This window comes from Aspergillus alliaceus (genome assembly GCF_009176365.1).
Source record: "Aspergillus alliaceus strain CBS 536.65 unplaced genomic scaffold BDW43scaffold_15, whole genome shotgun sequence".
Classification (NCBI taxonomy): Eukaryota; Fungi; Ascomycota; class Eurotiomycetes; order Eurotiales; family Aspergillaceae; genus Aspergillus; species Aspergillus alliaceus.
In genome coordinates, this window is record NW_022474698.1 from 58,493 (window position 1) to 74,388 (window position 15,896).

Consider the following 15,896-nt stretch of genomic DNA (forward strand, 5'->3'; position numbering starts at 1 on the left):
ACAGTCGGTATAATTCTGTATATACAATAAATGGATAAATATTAAATACAACTTACTGTTGCACGTGTGGGTTGGCACGTGAACTTATTTCAATAATTATTTTAATAGGTACAGTTACTATACACCTCTCCTCATATATCAATGTTTAAGCAAAGGTTCGTTGCATTTCCTCTATGCTTTGCAAATGAATAGTAATAGTTCACAGCCATTCATCCCCCCAAACTCCATGCCAATGCAAACAAAACATGAGAAAGAGAGGCAAAAGAAAAAGAAAGGAAAAGGTATAATATAATGTACAAGACGAAAGGAACCAATATCAACTCGTCCATCATCCACCCATGTGATGCCGGGTTTCTCTGATACCGCGCGAAGATGTGTATATACTTATCATATATATATGCGCAATAAAATAAACAAAAACGAAAATTCGAATAAATAACCCAATGGCCCAAAGTGCTAAGGATCATCCCACGAGGGCTGTAAAAGGGCCCCCTTTAACCTCGAAACGAGCGGAACACTCTTTGGTACCACTTCGTAGAAGTGGTGGTTTCCCAGGACTCGTTTTCAAGAGAAATCCGGCCCGTGTCAATATCGGCCTCGAGTGGGGAAACGAAGGACGTCCGATAGAATATCTTATGCCCCAAGTAAAGCACCACGAAAAGAATCAAGCTAAGATAGGCGATGAAGAAATCTGTCACACTGAAACTTGGGATCCAAGCGGTGAATCCTTGAGTTAAAATGATCAATATGTTGAAGAAAAGCCCATACCAAGAATACCAGGGCTGCCACATCGCTTTGAACGGAAGAAGGTCTCGAGACATATTGCGAGCTTTCAGAGCTCGCATGAATGCAAGGTGGCAAGCATTCAGGGAGCACCATGTGATGAAGCCTGCCACACCTGCGATGTTGAGAAGCCAGTTGAACACTGTACTACCAGCATTGGACACGTTCATGAAACCGAGCAAGCCAAACATTGCAGTGAATGCGACACCGTAGTAGGGCACACCCTTTTTCGACGTTCTTTTGAACCAACGCGGGGCGAGCCCTTCCTGAGCCAAGCCGATGAGGATACGACTACCGCTATAAACATTGGAGTTGGCAGCGGAAAGGACAACAGTTAATAGGACGGCATTGATGATATGAGGCAGGACCTTGACGCCTGCAAGTCGAGCTGCAATGACGAACGGTGAGGAATTCGCATCATTTCCGTCTTTAACAAGGTCTTCGTTGGTGTAAGGCACCAGCAGCCCGATGAAAAAGATGGTCAAAACGAAGAAGAACAGGATACGGTAAAATGTCTTGCGGATGGCGGAAGGAATAGTCTTGCGAGGGTTTTCAGTTTCACCTGCTGCGATACCAACCAATTCTGTTCCCTGGTATGAGAAGCCCGCCTGGATAAGTACAGCCCAAAAGCCCACGAACTTGGCTGTCGAGTCTGGAGAAATATCGGCATAAGGTGCAAATGGGCCCGGGTTGGTCCAGTACGTAAAGCCCAGATATCCTTTATTTCCAACCCCTGCATCAATGCAAATGGCAAAGATCATAAATCCAACGACCGTGATCACCTTGATACTGGCAAACCAGAACTCCAGCTCGCCATAAAAGCTGACAGGCAGAAAGTTGAAAAGTGTGATGACCACCCAAAACACAGCGATAAAGATAGCGATGTTGATATCCTTATCCCAAAATTGTATGATCAATCCCGTTGCAGTAAGCTCAAGCGCAAATGTACTAGCCCAAGAAAACCAATAGATCCATCCCATAGCGAAACCCAGGCTAGGGTCGATCATTCGGGCCGCGTAGGACGTGAACGCTCCTTGGATTGGCAAATAACTTGCTATTTCACCAAGCGCCTGCATAACTGAGTACACAATACTGCCGACGAAGAGATATGCAATCAGCGCCCCCACCGGGCCTGCTGTACCGATGGCGGTGCCACTGCTAATGAAAAGCCCTGTGCCAATTGTGCCGCCTGGTTGTAGTCAGTAAGGTTTTTCCTGAATGCTGAACAAATATCGATGGAGGACAGCCAAAACACAAAGGGAAGAAAAATAACGAATAAAACTAGAAAGGTCTTCGCACCAATGGCAATCATTTGCAGATGTCGGCTTTTAAGCTCCCGTTTTAAATTCGGGACAGGATTGGACTCGCTAGTAGCTCCATGCTTCTCACAGTCCATGTCGTTCAAATTGGTCGAAGGGGTGGTAGCATTGACCTGGAAGGCCTCATCGTTGGCCATCCTGTCTTTTCCCTCTGCAGATTTCGGCGTGAAGTTGAGCCCGTCCCCGGAGGCCATGTTTGGACTGCAGCAGTCCGATTGTTAAGGCTTGGGTCTAAGCCGAATATTAAAGCGTCGTGAGAAGCAGAAAGTCGAGAGGCCTAGGTGAGGAAAAGAGTGGGAGGGCTGACTCCACTAGAGTTCTTTTTGAGTCACCACTGCACTCCAGCGGGCAGAGCCTTTTTATTCCCTGTGGAGCAAACTAGTGCTTAACCCAAGAGAACGGGGTGCAGCAGTTGTTGTAGGTCGTCAAGGACTCAAACATAGGAATACTCCTCTGGGAATGATGGAGATAACGGGAACGGCGAATGACAGTGATGGGAAAATGGCGATTATGTGTTCACTAAGGGAAGATTTTATGTAACAAGAATGATTAAAGTGAGGGGAGAGAATGGGGATCTCTCTTCAATGCCAACGGATGCAACGCTGATGAGATCGGCAAAGAGGTAGAGCGATAATCCAAATGACTACTCCATAAATGTAATAATAATGGCAATGTTTCTATAGATCAAGTCCTGGCAGGAGAGAAAGAAATTTCAACCCATTGGCTCATTTTCTCCAAACCGCTGTGTGCTACTCAACCGCCGAAAAACTTTTCCATCTGCGGATGGAGCCTCCGCACGAAACGTTGGCGGCGAATATCTTGAAAAGTGGGCCGTTGATAGGAAATTTTGGGCGGAGGAAAATTTTTTTCTCGTAAGTTCATGATAAATTCTGGGTCGTGCGGTGGCGGGAAAGTAGATAACGGGGCTACAGTCCCCGTTTCTCATCGCTCATACTAGTAAATGCTCAATTGTTTATCATTAGTAGAAGAACAGTTCTGTAGTATTACATATCGTTAGTACCTATAGATATGTATACTACTGGTAGTAGTCAGTACCTTGGGATGTGTAAAGAGCAAGGCGGGCAGGTGACCTCGGGGAACAAGGTTCTATTCCGTGGCCGGGAACGGATAAAATCAAGTAATATTAACTTCAAATGAATGCCTCTTTTTTAAGGTTGCCGTCGTTGCCGTCGAGGATTGGATTCCCGAGGAAAAGCCAGCAGCCCTATTCTATAAACCTACATTTCAATCAAAAGATATTTCATCACATATGTGTTAGCACTTTCCTGATACCAGAACACTGCTACGATGTACCCATACTATACTTATTTAAGTGTAACCATGGCGATGTCATTTGATATAATTAGAGCCAATTTTCTCTGAGCCTCCGCGCTTATACTAAGTATAGAGATTTCAAATTAACATTAACTACTTCCTCTGCCTCACCTTTTTCTGACCTTTTATATCCAGCATTAACATTATCATTAACATCAAATCAATCCGGGAGGGGTCGCCGATGCCGCAACGTAATATACAGTGTACATAATAGCATCGGTAAGCCTAAATGTCGTTCTTCGTGAAGTACTATCAACTAGGAAACGCCTAAGGGGCAGTTCATGGTGCCACCACTACATTCCACTTAGACGCCAATGTGGGCAGTAGTTTGGGGGGCAGGCTTCGTACTAGTAGTGCTTGGCCTGCTTCGAAATGCACACAGAACAGCTATCACACTTGTGGCCACGAATAAGGCCCTTGGTATTTTATGTTAGTAATGGACACTATACCGCTCGATAGCGTGGTAAGTCATTCGCAACCAAGGAGGACATACCACTCGAATGCCCCGAACACCGTGGCTGCCTGGGCGCAGTTGCAGGCGCTCCAGTGACAAAACCTAGGAGCAGGAAGTAAAACGCCCAATGCAATGAACCCTGCAAACCAGAAGATCATGGTAATTACTTCCACGGCCGGGATAATCAAACGATGTGCGAGATGTGGAAAGTGCACGGGTGCAAGAGCAAGGTACGGAGTCGCGAAGAAAGCCGTCCATATACTGTTGAAAAGCATGAAGTTGACAGTATCATTATTGTACACGCTGACAACTTGACTCGAGCGTCAGCATTCATTTTCAGTGTGATATATCGGGTATAAGAAAGGTGACGAACTGTATGCAGTCAACCCAAGGATGATGATCGCAAATATTACTTGGACAACCCGAACAGGGTAGATCCAGGGAAAATCCAGGGTCATGGCGATCGGTACCCACGAGAAATGGTCTTCTCGTTTACCAATATCAGCTAATAGACTTATGTCCGATTATCCTAGGAAGAGAAGAAAGTTGCAAGCTTTTAAGCAAGGCGTGATTTTAAGACGATGACGAAGTAGACTTTGGTGTCGAAGATCTCTTGCCGTTTTTCGGCAAGAAGACTCGAGCCACCGACGCGCTCTCACGATGATCTTTGCTCTAGTGCTCAACTTGTAGTATACGGGTGAAGAGTTAAGAAGATGCTGTTTGACTCTGATGTGTATACACTCAGAAAGCAGAAGGGAAAGGGTTAGAATTAGATAAAGGAGTAAATAAAAAGTAAACTAGGCCAAGACAAGTAACAGAATAAGGGTGCCGCGTATATATGGATATATATACGTATATAAAAAGGGTCAATTCAAATGCTTGTGATCCTCACGCCTATGACGACAAGCGCCTCGGCGAACCTCGTGAACACGAGGCATTGGGTGACAATGATTTCATTCAAGGGGATTCTACTTTTTAAGGTATGCAGATTTTACCGAACTTGTTTGTTGGCAGGTTCTGATTTGAAGGAAATGCGTAGTTTTTACCATATATATACTAGTTAGCAACTTCTTAGCTGTACAACTCGGAACTATAAATTGATCTATTCTCTCTTACGCCACAAGCTAATGATGACAGCATATTTATCATGTGCGTATATTGATTTATATTTATATCAATAATACTGATTGTTGCCTATCCAAAATTTTGTATCTATCATTCATTCTTATTAAACTCCAAGTTATAGGTACCTCTTTTCTTTTTTCCTCCATTTCTTTTCTCGTTTCCACCCTTCCGGTTGGCATTATAGGTTTTTTTTTTTATCGGAAATATGTGAGTAGCACTACCTTGCTGATTCCCGGTCATCGTAGTAGTCAGCATTCAATTTGTTATACATATATGTATTAATAGTCCCTGGGGTGCAGAGTCCCCTTGCAGTCACCAATTTTAATAAGACCCTATCTTTTCCCCCACAATTTAGTTTTCGATACCTCTTAAGTCTCGATGCTTTCCCCCTATAATATATATCTATATATATTTATATATACATAACATAGCCAACAATCAAATTTCATTCAAGTACAAGACCTATTTAGTAGCTATGACTATGAACCTTTTACAAGGTAACCGTGTCTGACTATATTTATTCCTAATAGATAGCACTGGATGTACATACTATATTGTATCTCTGCTTCTATCGAAAAATTGAATTCTCCTTGATTTTTTTTTTGGGTGAACAAGGAACACGAAATGACCCGTATACTAGATAGACTCCTATCGTGTTTCTAACTTTTCTTTTTCTTTTCTTTTCCCAACTCTCTTCTTTATCCCCTCCCCGCCTATTGATCACGCCATCGTATTAATATCGTTGCTGTTTTCTTCACCCCGCACCTTCAAATACCAGCAGCATAAATGGATTCCTTCCGCCCCTCAAAGTATTCAGTAGGATTTACTGATAATATCAACCTTAAACCCCCATACAACCCTCTATAACTTCCGGGTAATCCGGCCATATCTCTCACAGGTATAGCTACGATATCATTCAAGAGCGCCATGGCCGAATCGCAGCAACCTCGTTTCGAAACCCTTCAACTTCATGCTGGGTATGTATCCCTATCGCTCCTCCCTCTTCCGTGTGGAATCAGCTCACGTAACATGATGATCCTAACGACTATGAAGCCATGAGCCAGACTCGGCGACTAATGCTCGCGCTGTACCGATTTATGCAACCACGGTCAGTCTATCCATAGTCATAACCCATTAAGTGATACCAATATCTGTAGTCTTACACATTCAATGACTCCGCCCATGGCGCTAGGCTTTTCGGCCTCAAAGAGTTTGGCAACATCTATAGCCGTATCATGAACGTAAGTGACGAAGGTTATCCGTCCCCAAAAGAAGGCAGAAGAGCTCTCCATTTTAACAACCCACAGCCGACGGTCGATGTCTTCGAGAAGCGTATTGCAGCCCTTGAGGGTGGTGTTGCAGCGGTAGCAGCCTCCTCTGGCCAGGCGGCTCAGTTCATGGCGATCTCAGCGCTTGCGCATGCTGGCGATAATATCGTCTCGACCAGTAACTTGTATGGAGGCACATACAATCAATTCAAAGTCCTTCTCCCTCGTTTTGGGATCACGACTAAATTTGTCCAGGGGGACAAACCAGAGGATATTAAGGCGGCGATTGATGACCGCACCAAGGCCGTTTATGTCGAGACAATCGGGAACCCTCGTTACAATATTCCGGATTTTGAGGCCATCGCCAAAGTTGCCCATGAGAAAGGCGTGCCATTAGTAGTACGTGTCAGAGCATTTCTTAATAAATCGGCGCAAGTATTGACCGGTGGATCAGGTTGATAACACTTTTGGAGCTGGTGGCTATTACTGCCGTCCCATTGAGTATGGAGCCGATATTGTCGTGCACAGTGCAACAAAATGGATTGGTGGCCATGGTACCACCATCGGAGGTGTCGTGATCGATAGTGGTAAGTTCGACTGGGGTAAGCACGGGGCACGGTTTCCCCAGTTTGTGGAGCCATCCGAAGGCTACCATGGCTTAAAGTTCTGGGAGACCTTCGGAAATTTGGCTTTCGCAATCCGTATCCGCGTTGAGATTCTTCGGGATCTCGGTTCGGCATTGAATCCATTCGCTGCACAGCAGCTAATCCTGGGACTGGAGACTTTGAGCTTGCGTGCTGAGCGGCATGCCAGCAATGCATTGGCTCTAGCGAACTGGCTGCGTACAAACAACTACGTGAGCTGGGTTTCGTATCCCGGGCTCCAAAACCATCCCAGCCATGAAACAGCCAAGCGATATCTGAAACGCGGCTTTGGGGGTGTCTTATCCTTTGGCGTCAAGGGAGGCGCTACTGCCGGCAGTCAGGTCGTCGATGGTTTTAAATTGATCAGCAACCTGGCAAAGTAAGTCGTTCAAATGGTGACTGTGACTAGCGACAATATCTGACTAACTATTCTGATAGTGTCGGAGACTCCAAGACGCTTGCAATCCATCCGTGGTCTACGACACACGAGCAACTGACAGAGCAAGAGCGGCTTGACTCTGGTGTTACCGAGGATGCCATCCGCATTTCCGTCGGTACTGAGCACATTGATGATATTATTACCGACTTCGAACAGTCATTCAAAGCGTCTAGTGATGCAGATACTCAGTAGACTATTTAATGAGGGGATACTTGGGCGATTGCATGGCGAAGACTCTAATTCGGGAGTTGATACAATCTCAAGTGATGGGGGCATTAAAGGGGATGGAATTCATATAGTTAGGATTTGTTTAAGGTATAGCCGAAGTATGACGAACGCAATGTATGAAATCGCAAATCTAGAATCGATCTGCGCAGGGTATCTAAACAGTTGAAAATGTCCTTTTTGCACATATTGGGGCTTGTATAGGCTTCGAATGGAACCGAATTCAAAATTGTATCGCAGATTTCCTGGTTAGAAGCGCCTCTAACCCTAAATACATAACCGTAGCTTAGGATACCGACTCCATGCCAGCTTCAATTTTTAAGATAAGAGTAGTGCTACATACGACATCTGAAGCCTACAAAGATTGCGTACTGTTTTGAACTGTTTCCAACAAACTGGAATGGATGGGGAAGAGATGTAAATAAAATGTACTCGTATATCGCCTGACCCCGCACTATTTTAAGAGGAAATGCAAAGAACACTAGAAAATATGCAACAGTATTGCTGATTTTCGAAAACACAAAGATGCAAAACCACACGAAGCCGCCCATTTCAAGAAAGAAGAAAAGAAAAGGGGCGCCTAAATGTGAAAGCGTGAAGAGGTGTACAGAAAAGCTTATGTAGAGCTAGAGGGTGAAGGGAGAAAGCAGACGGCACATACTCCCCATCTCTTAACACTGCGCTCTTCGATACCGGGAACATTTGTGGTTACGCGATTGTTGCATCCGAGAAGTACTAACAGACGCAGGGCGGCAAGGTAAGACCGTGTATGCAATTGTTGTACACTTCAAATAGCCCACTAGAATGGGAGAATGTTAACCCTGCCGATGCAGGTGTGTCTCTCTGATGGGTCCGATATCGAGAGCTTCAACGCCCAGTTCCGCATATGATTTACAAGGAGCAACAAGTAATAAAGCTCGTATCAAAACAAAGGGTGAAGGAAAGGAGTAAAGGCACATTGTCTTCACTGAAGTAGAACTTGACATATAGATTGACCATTTCAGGGTGTTCAGTTGCCCCCTTGACCGGGGGGTGGTGGTTGTGCTGAGCCGCTTGATGTTCCGGCTTGGGCTCCTCCCATCATGAAGCCTGGGGGGAACAGGGGCATACCCGGGAAGGAAAAGCCGAAACCAGGCACAGCAGGGGGGACGCCTACGGTATTGGCATTAGAAATATCTCGATCAGGTTGGCCACCAGGACCGCCAGGCCCCATTCTAACGGGAGGGCCATCTCGATCTGGCCGGGGGAATCGATCTTGCTGAGTACGGGACGAGATAGGACCTCGTTTGCCTCCGGTGTCAGTCGCAATCCGTCTACTGATAGCTATAAGAACAAGTCAGTTGAGGGCACTCCTTAAGTTTTGGGGGTGAGAGGAAAGAAAAAAAAAAGCGAACCTTTGGAGGAGACACCAGCGCCTATCTCGATATCCGGTTCTTCAACAACCATGCCACTCTCGATTGATCTACCACCAGTGCCGCCATACTCAGCAGTGAGCATCCATTTACGATCCGCTTCTGTGAGTCGTTCGACCGGAATGATACTGATGCCTGTCTGGTAGTCGCTACAATCCCGCGGGCCAAATCCGACACCCCACCGAGTCTGAACAATGATTAGCTTTATCACCAAATTGCGGCAAAGTGTACGTACTCTAAGTTGCATGTCTCCAGATTTGTAGGACTCCATACCATCACGGGCATTCACAGCGTCCTGGCGGCTAATCATCTTGATGAAAGCGTGACGTTTATCGATGTTGACAATGCAAGTCTGGACGATGCCAAACTTGCCAAATAGAGAGCGCAAGTGCGCCTCAGATGACCTATTCCAGGTGGTTAGAATAAGACGGACTAGTGAGTTGAGACAACGACTTACGTGACGCCGCCAACAAAAAGGGTTCGACTCAGAACTGCATTGAACGTTAGTTAGGAAGCGTGCTTACGATCGAGCTGATACGAACCTTTAATATTGCCTTGCCCGATGGAGTAATCCCACTCGATAAACTTGGGACCGGGAGGTGGCAGAGTAGGATCTTTACGAGGAGGAGATGGAGTGCGGCGTCTACGTCCCGGGGGACTGCGCTGACGGTAATCATTGCCTCGACGACCACGAGGATCGCCGCCTCTGCGACCAGGAGAGTCGCCATGGTATTCACCGTAGACAGGACTATCGCGACGACGAGGAGGGGATACGTCGCGACGTCTGTCCCAACCGGGGGAGCGGGACCGGCGACGATACTGACCGGGAGGGGAGCGCATATAGTCTCGGTCTCGCTCACGGTCCCGGTCGAACTCACGTGACTGGGAGTCCGGGCGGCCCCAAGCGTTGACATTTTGGCCCGGTAAATTAAAACTGGGAGCCTGGCCAGGATTCATGTTGCCCATATTAGCGGCATTGGACAGACTTAGGATCTGCAGGGCAGTGGCCCACTGGTCTTGCGGGATTCCCTGTGCGGCCAAGAGCTGTAAGAGCTGGAGCTGCTGCTGCAGCGCATCAGGCGCAACAGCGGGTGTCGGCTGAGCCGGGGCTGCGGTCGCCTGTGGCAGTAGCGCAGCCAGTGGGTTTTGCGCCGCAGTCAAGGGGTTTGGGGTCTGACTCTGACTTTGCGGTTGTACCAATGCCGGGTTTTGAGCGATATTACTCAAGGCTGCGAAAGGTGCCGCCATCGCTCCAGCAGCAAATGGATTTACGCTAGCCTGTCCATTCTGGGATTGTGAAGCCTGGTCTACGGATGACGACACTGGCTGCGGAGCTGCACTCTGCTGGGTTAAAGTACTAAGAGGATTAGCTTGCGGCGCCACTGCCGGAGCTACTGACGCCGATGGAGCTGAGGAGTTCTGTTTGGCCATATCTGCTAGGGCTTTCAGTATACTGGAGGTATCCGGTGCCGACTGAGGGGTTGTTGAGGTTGCGCCATTGGGTGGCTGCTGCAGTAGCGACTGCTGGGAACCTCCTAGAGGGATGTAGTTCGGGGCTGGGGAACCCTCGGGCGTAGTGGATTCAACATCTATTAAAGCAACATCAGAACTCTGGCCGCAATTATCTTGGCATTTAGGACGGCTCCTGGCGTTATACAACCGGACCGACATACGGCAGATTGACATCCACATCGTGTCAAATAGAAGGAAGGGAAACAAGCTTACTGTGTGCTGCAGGTGCATTTAGTTTTTCTTTGAATGAGGTAAGCATGGGGGCAGGGAAAGTATATCCACGTTCCCAGATATCAACCAGCTTCCTGATTTTTTCCTATAAGAAGAGTCATGGGATACGTAAGTTGGACTATTCGCCACAATCGACAGCATAAACACCTAGGAATGGAAGGGCGGATTCTATGCAGAAAAGGGGGGGATATATAACGGGAGATACGTAGATCAAATTTTATACAGGCCACAGCGGGATTTGAATACAAATCACCACTCCTTTAACGGCCGTACGCATGTCTGCAGCTTGGGTGGTAATATGGTGACTGTTTGTATCTTGCATCTAGAGCGTACCTTTTGATCCTCAGGAGCGTTGTTTATGATATCAGTCATCAAGACAGGTAGTAATTCGGTCACTCTGTTAACACCAGCGGCAAAGGTTCCATCAGGAGCAGCACTACCCGATGGCTGACCCGCCTTGCGCGCTGCTTCTACCCACTGTCGAGTTACAGAGTCTACGACATAGAGTACGCCCAACTTGTGTGTTCCCGGAGCCTTCTTGAAGTGTGTATAGATCTTCTGGATAAGAACGGATTCATTCTGCACAAAGAAGCGAACCTGTTAGCTTGCTTGTATTCACACCTGATAGATGTCGCTGTCAACCAAGACTAGAAGAGGTGCAATACCTGAACATTTGCCGTGCAAAGTGATGTAATACTGTTGATCTTAGAGCCTGAAACACCAGGAGGCTTAAGGGCGAGCATAGACTGGAGATAGTTATCCAGCTCTGCTACAGCAGATGACATTGTTGATAGTATGTATTAGAGAATACCGGGTTGCAGTACGGAGATATAGTTGATAGATAATCCCAGAATGCTCTTTGACAAAACTATCGCTTCAGATAATATGGCACAGGCGAGTGTGTATCAAGGGTCCAACGAGTCGTTTCTACTGGGAGATCCAGCGCGGTCAAGGAGAAAATATTGTGATGCTTAGTGATAAAAAAATCTGTTTGTCGAGAACAGTTTCCTAAGCGGACTTCTGGTCGTATCACTACAGAACTCCACGAGCGGACTTCTGGCGACCAGGGGGGGTTTTCCGCCTACAGCTGGAACACAGCCAAGCGATCGTGTCCAGGAATTTGCGACTCGCGAGAAAGTGTACGAGGTACGACCTAAGGTGAAGGGTGTCAGGTAAATCAAAAAGAGAGGTAAACGTGATAGATTACAGGGTCGAAATAAGAGGTGGTAAAGAGTTGGATGTGAGAGGAATGTTGTGAAGTGAAAGAAGTATTAAGGAAGGAGTGATTTTCTGTAGTGAAGGCAGTCAGGTGAGGAGAAAAATCATAAGGCACGCTAAGCTAAAACGGGCAAGCCCGAAGTTTCACTTGATGATATTTCAGGTTGGGGGCCTAAGGCTTGAGTTATACGTCACGTGCCAATGACTTATTGGTCCTTAGGCTCTACCTAGTAACCCCTGGTGGCATTTCAGAACCGGTGAATCAAATGAGGTAACATGCTGCTAATTTGTCAAGGCGTGTTCCAGAGGCCGAAGAATCCATCAGAACTCATACAAAATGAACAAACCAAGGAATGTTTGTTCAGCATAGTACAGATTACTTTATAATATCGACCGCGAATCTGAATTTGCTGAGTGCCCAGAAGCTCTAGGAATATAATCAAATCCGTTTCGTTCACAATTATCTTAGTCATCAGGAATTCTGGTAACTATGATTCTCGGTACATAGGAGGTTACTACCTGAGCTTGGACGGGAAGGGTCCGTCCCAAACTCGGGTGGCAGCCGACGTCACTAGAGTTGATTGAATACTCCGTTTACGGATGGAGCGCGTGCCGAGATCGTCAATTTAGCGACTACCAGGTAGCCAGAGGTCCAACAGATTAAACCAAAAGTCTGATTTCAGACCACATGAGGTAAGGTAGGTGCTACATAAAGGGCGATGAAAGACAAGGGTCGGCAAAGAGTATTGTCATGGGTGGACACATTCGCTCATTCTGTTTATAGAAATAAATACCCATGATGAAAGTAGGTCAATAGATAGGGGAACTCTTCTACGGATCTACTACCTAGGCAGTTCCTCCGGTACTCCGTCCCGCGTAACGGAATTGGGCGGGTGAGGAGTGATCACAGATCTGGTGTTGTCACGAAGAAACCTGCGTCGCCGAAATCAATGAATGGAAGGGATTCGGGAGACCGGACCTTTCTGGGCATAGCAATACCGTACATTACGGAATCCCGCCATTGCCTTCTCTCGTTGCCGACCTTTACCGTACTGCACATGTACCGGCTGTACCGTTACGGCCAGATGGGAAAAAAAAAAAGAGCTTCTCCCGAAACCTCAGCATCTTTTCTTCTTCTTTCTCACTATCACACTATCTTAATATACCCAGACCATCTCCATTCCTCATTTACACTCAACCGCTCATAAAGAGTGTTTGTTTCGACATGGCTTCTTCATTGAGAATCGGAACTTCTGTCCTTCGTTCTTCTCTCGCCGGTAAGCCGGTCGTGCACTCTGCTGCCTTGAATGGTTTGCGCTGCTACTCTACCAGCAAGGCTAAGGTTCGTCCGTCGTGATGTCTCGATCGCTACCGTCCTCCATCCATCTAACTGCCATCGTTATCAAATCATATAGACCTTGAAGGAAACCTTCGCCGATAAGCTCCCTGGCGAGATTGAGAAGGTCAAGAAGCTCAGGAAGTACGCACGATTCAACCCTTGACGACTTGTTCGATTGCTAACCACGCCGATTCGTTCTTGTAGGGAACATGGCAACAAGGTCATTGGCGAGCTCACCCTTGACCAAGCCTATGGCGGTGCTCGTGGCGTTAAGTGCCTTGTGTGGGAGGTGGGTTATGGTGCTAATAACTGCTAACGGGAGTTTGCTAATTCTATTACTCAGGGCTCTGTTTTGGACTCCGAGGAGGGTATCCGTTTCCGTGGATACACTGTATGTACCGTTGGCTTTTGGTCCAAAATTCTCGTATACTCATGGTTACATAGATTCCTGAATGTCAGAAGCTCCTTCCTAAGGCCCCCGGTGGCGAGGAGCCTCTCCCTGAAGGTACACTTATACCCTTGGAACAAGTTTGGTCTATCCTGCTAATATATTTTAGGTCTCTTCTGGCTGCTGCTGACCGGCGAGATTCCCTCCGAGCAGCAGGTTCGCGCCCTGTCTGCTGAGTGGGCTGCTCGCTCTGATCTCCCCAAGTTTATCGAGGAGCTGATTGATCGCTGCCCCAGCACGCTCCACCCCATGGCTCAATTCTCTCTGGCCGTCACCGCCCTGGAGCATGAGTCCGCTTTCGCCAAGGCCTACGCCAAGGGTATCAACAAGAAGGACTACTGGAACTACACCTTCGAAGACTCCATGGACCTCATTGCCAAGCTGCCCACCATTGCCGCGAAGATCTACCGCAACGTCTTTCGGGACGGCAAGGTTGCTCCTATCCAGAAGGACAAGGACTACTCCTACAACTTGGCCAACCAGCTGGGCTATGGAAACAACAATGACTTCGTTGAGCTCATGCGTTTGTATCTGACCATCCACTCTGACCATGAGGGTGGAAACGTTAGCGCTCACACCACCCACCTTGTTGGTAGCGCACTGAGCTCCCCCATGCTTTCTCTGTCTGCCGGTTTGAACGGATTGGCTGGCCCTCTTCACGGATTGTATGCTTTGCCTCCTTCAGGAAATCTAAGAGTCGATTAAACTAACATTCCTACTTAAATAGGGCTAACCAGGAAGTGCTCAACTGGCTCACCAAGATGAAGGCAGCCATTGGTAACGACCTTAGTGACCAGGCTATCAAGGACTACCTGTGGTCCACCTTGAACGCCGGTCAGGTTGTCCCCGGCTACGGTCACGCCGTCCTTCGTAAGACCGATCCTCGCTACGTTTCTCAGCGCGAGTTTGCCCTTCGTAAACTCCCTGATGACCCTATGTTCAAGCTAGTCAGCCAGGTATACAAGATTGCTCCTGGCGTGCTTACTGAGCATGGAAAGACCAAGAACCCCTTCCCCAACGTTGATGCTGTAAGTCTATTACCCATCAACCTTCCATCAGAAGAAGCTCGCGTACTGATTCATCTCTAGCACTCTGGTGTCCTCCTTCAGTACTATGGCCTGACTGAGGCTAACTACTACACCGTTCTGTTCGGTGTTTCTCGTGCTCTTGGGGTCCTGCCCCAGTTGATCATTGACCGTGCTCTTGGTGCTCCTATTGAGCGCCCCAAGTCCTTCAGCACTGAGGCTTACGCCAAGCTTGTCGGTGCTAAGCTGTAAATTTGTTGAATGATATGAAAAAGAGAAGGGGTTTGTTATGATTAAGCACACAATTTTGTATTATTCCCTTACTATTTTATTAGACTAGGACACGACGAGTGTTGTGGTTAGTTTGATTAATGTATGATAGGACTTTGTTCGAGCAGGCCTTGTAACAGCACTCCAAAATCGTGTTGATCTCCATATCATAAATGCTTCCTTAGTAGTAGAGAGATTTCTACAAGCTTTTACGTAGTCACTAGAATAATCGCAAGACTTCTCGATCGGGAAAAGAACAACCCCCCTATGCAAGGGGGTACAGGGACGGAAAGCTACTGAAATTGGTACTGGTTGGTGTACATAATAAGTATGGAGTACGATTTCCTCTTGACTAGCACTTTCAATCCCGAGGTTCATCTAACATGGGCTCCACACATCTGACATCTAGGGATATTGCCTGATTCATCACATGAATGAGAGCGTATCTACTACTAGTACTCTGTATATGTGTGTACCTTAGTGATAAGTCGGTAATATCTCCGGCTATCGTACTAGTACAGCGGAGTTCCTGATAACTACAATAATAGGTTGGAAAAAAAAAAAGACGTAGAGGTTTACTGTTTCAGAGTATTAACAAATTACGCCGAGGTACGTATGTACATACCTACATACATACATACATTTTGCTTAGTGTTCTCTACCCAGGCAGAAGATATGGAGAACAATGGACAGACTACGGTTAGGGACACTATTCCGTATATATCTATAGTAATTTGAATGTTTCCGAGACTGAAACTACTCATTGTTTAGTTACTACTTCCTTAAGCTATTGCATGGTTGAGAGAAATATGATTGGGACGTCTCAACCATTTCTGTAATTTGCATTGT

The 15,896-nt window shown here is 46.8% G+C and overlaps 5 protein-coding genes across 5 annotated transcripts; 2 read left to right on the plus strand and 3 right to left on the minus strand.

Moving 5' to 3' along the window:
• Positions 1–66: 66 nt before the first annotated feature.
• Positions 67–2,555, minus strand: BDW43DRAFT_50234 (putative arginine transporter). Its single transcript, XM_032050156.1, has 2 exons — positions 2,083–2,555; positions 67–1,972 (listed from the first exon to the last, which is right to left on the minus strand). Exons 1-2 carry the CDS (start codon positions 2,294–2,296, stop codon positions 495–497), a joined length of 1,692 nt encoding a protein of 563 aa, XP_031901471.1. The 5' UTR covers positions 2,297–2,555; the 3' UTR covers positions 67–494.
• Positions 2,556–3,311: 756 nt separating this feature from the next.
• On the minus strand, positions 3,312–4,888 carry BDW43DRAFT_272364 (MARVEL domain-containing protein). Its single transcript, XM_032041533.1, has 3 exons — positions 4,265–4,888; positions 3,931–4,201; positions 3,312–3,853 (listed from the first exon to the last, which is right to left on the minus strand). The coding sequence occupies exons 1-3, from the start codon at positions 4,347–4,349 to the stop codon at positions 3,742–3,744; spliced, it is 468 nt and encodes a 155-aa protein (XP_031901472.1). The 5' UTR covers positions 4,350–4,888; the 3' UTR covers positions 3,312–3,741.
• Positions 4,889–5,602: 714 nt separating this feature from the next.
• Positions 5,603–7,820, plus strand: BDW43DRAFT_272370 (O-acetylhomoserine aminocarboxypropyltransferase/cysteine synthase family protein). Its single transcript, XM_032041534.1, has 6 exons — positions 5,603–5,993; positions 6,070–6,124; positions 6,174–6,257; positions 6,324–6,683; positions 6,739–7,307; positions 7,367–7,820. The coding sequence occupies exons 1-6, from the start codon at positions 5,944–5,946 to the stop codon at positions 7,557–7,559; spliced, it is 1,311 nt and encodes a 436-aa protein (XP_031901473.1). The 5' UTR covers positions 5,603–5,943; the 3' UTR covers positions 7,560–7,820.
• A 781-nt stretch (positions 7,821–8,601) lies between these two features.
• Positions 8,602–11,532, minus strand: BDW43DRAFT_309898 (Nrd1 complex RNA-binding subunit; the record flags this gene model as incomplete). The annotated part of the gene is made up of 8 exons (XM_032046793.1): positions 8,602–8,915; positions 8,987–9,191; positions 9,240–9,408; positions 9,462–9,495; positions 9,547–10,593; positions 10,730–10,832; positions 11,081–11,326; positions 11,413–11,532. The coding sequence occupies 8 exons, from the start codon at positions 11,530–11,532 to the stop codon at positions 8,602–8,604; spliced, it is 2,238 nt and encodes a 745-aa protein (XP_031901474.1).
• A 1,382-nt stretch (positions 11,533–12,914) lies between these two features.
• On the plus strand, positions 12,915–15,720 carry cit1 (citrate (Si)-synthase CIT1). Its single transcript, XM_032041535.1, has 8 exons — positions 12,915–13,307; positions 13,381–13,445; positions 13,509–13,593; positions 13,648–13,695; positions 13,749–13,809; positions 13,862–14,417; positions 14,480–14,780; positions 14,841–15,720. The coding sequence occupies exons 1-8, from the start codon at positions 13,191–13,193 to the stop codon at positions 15,027–15,029; spliced, it is 1,422 nt and encodes a 473-aa protein (XP_031901475.1). The 5' UTR covers positions 12,915–13,190; the 3' UTR covers positions 15,030–15,720.
• Positions 15,721–15,896: the final 176 nt, after the last annotated feature.

Excerpts from the sequence above, each read along its gene's own strand:
- BDW43DRAFT_272370 (XM_032041534.1), top strand. The coding sequence starts at position 5,944 with ATGGCCGAATCGCAGCAACCTCGTTTCGAAACCCTTCAACTTCATGCT. Across the intron at positions 5,994-6,069 it reads ACCCTTCAACTTCATGCTGG|CCATGAGCCAGACTCGGCGA; the intron begins GTATGTATCCCT and ends ACGACTATGAAG. Across the intron at positions 6,258-6,323 it reads TCTATAGCCGTATCATGAAC|CCGACGGTCGATGTCTTCGA; the intron begins GTAAGTGACGAA and ends AACAACCCACAG.
- cit1 (XM_032041535.1), top strand. The coding sequence starts at position 13,191 with ATGGCTTCTTCATTGAGAATCGGAACTTCTGTCCTTCGTTCTTCTCTC. Across the intron at positions 13,308-13,380 it reads ACTCTACCAGCAAGGCTAAG|ACCTTGAAGGAAACCTTCGC; the intron begins GTTCGTCCGTCG and ends CAAATCATATAG. Across the intron at positions 13,696-13,748 it reads TCCGTTTCCGTGGATACACT|ATTCCTGAATGTCAGAAGCT; the intron begins GTATGTACCGTT and ends ATGGTTACATAG.
- BDW43DRAFT_272364 (XM_032041533.1), bottom strand. The coding sequence starts at position 4,349 with ATGACCCTGGATTTTCCCTGGATCTACCCTGTTCGGGTTGTCCAAGTA. Across the intron at positions 4,202-4,264 it reads CCTTGGGTTGACTGCATACA|TTGTCAGCGTGTACAATAAT; the intron begins GTTCGTCACCTT and ends GCTCGAGTCAAG. Across the intron at positions 3,854-3,930 it reads GTGTTCGGGGCATTCGAGTG|GGCCTTATTCGTGGCCACAA; the intron begins GTATGTCCTCCT and ends TAAAATACCAAG.
- BDW43DRAFT_50234 (XM_032050156.1), bottom strand. The coding sequence starts at position 2,296 with ATGGCCTCCGGGGACGGGCTCAACTTCACGCCGAAATCTGCAGAGGGA. Across the intron at positions 1,973-2,082 it reads TCTGCAAATGATTGCCATTG|GCGGCACAATTGGCACAGGG; the intron begins GTGCGAAGACCT and ends GACTACAACCAG.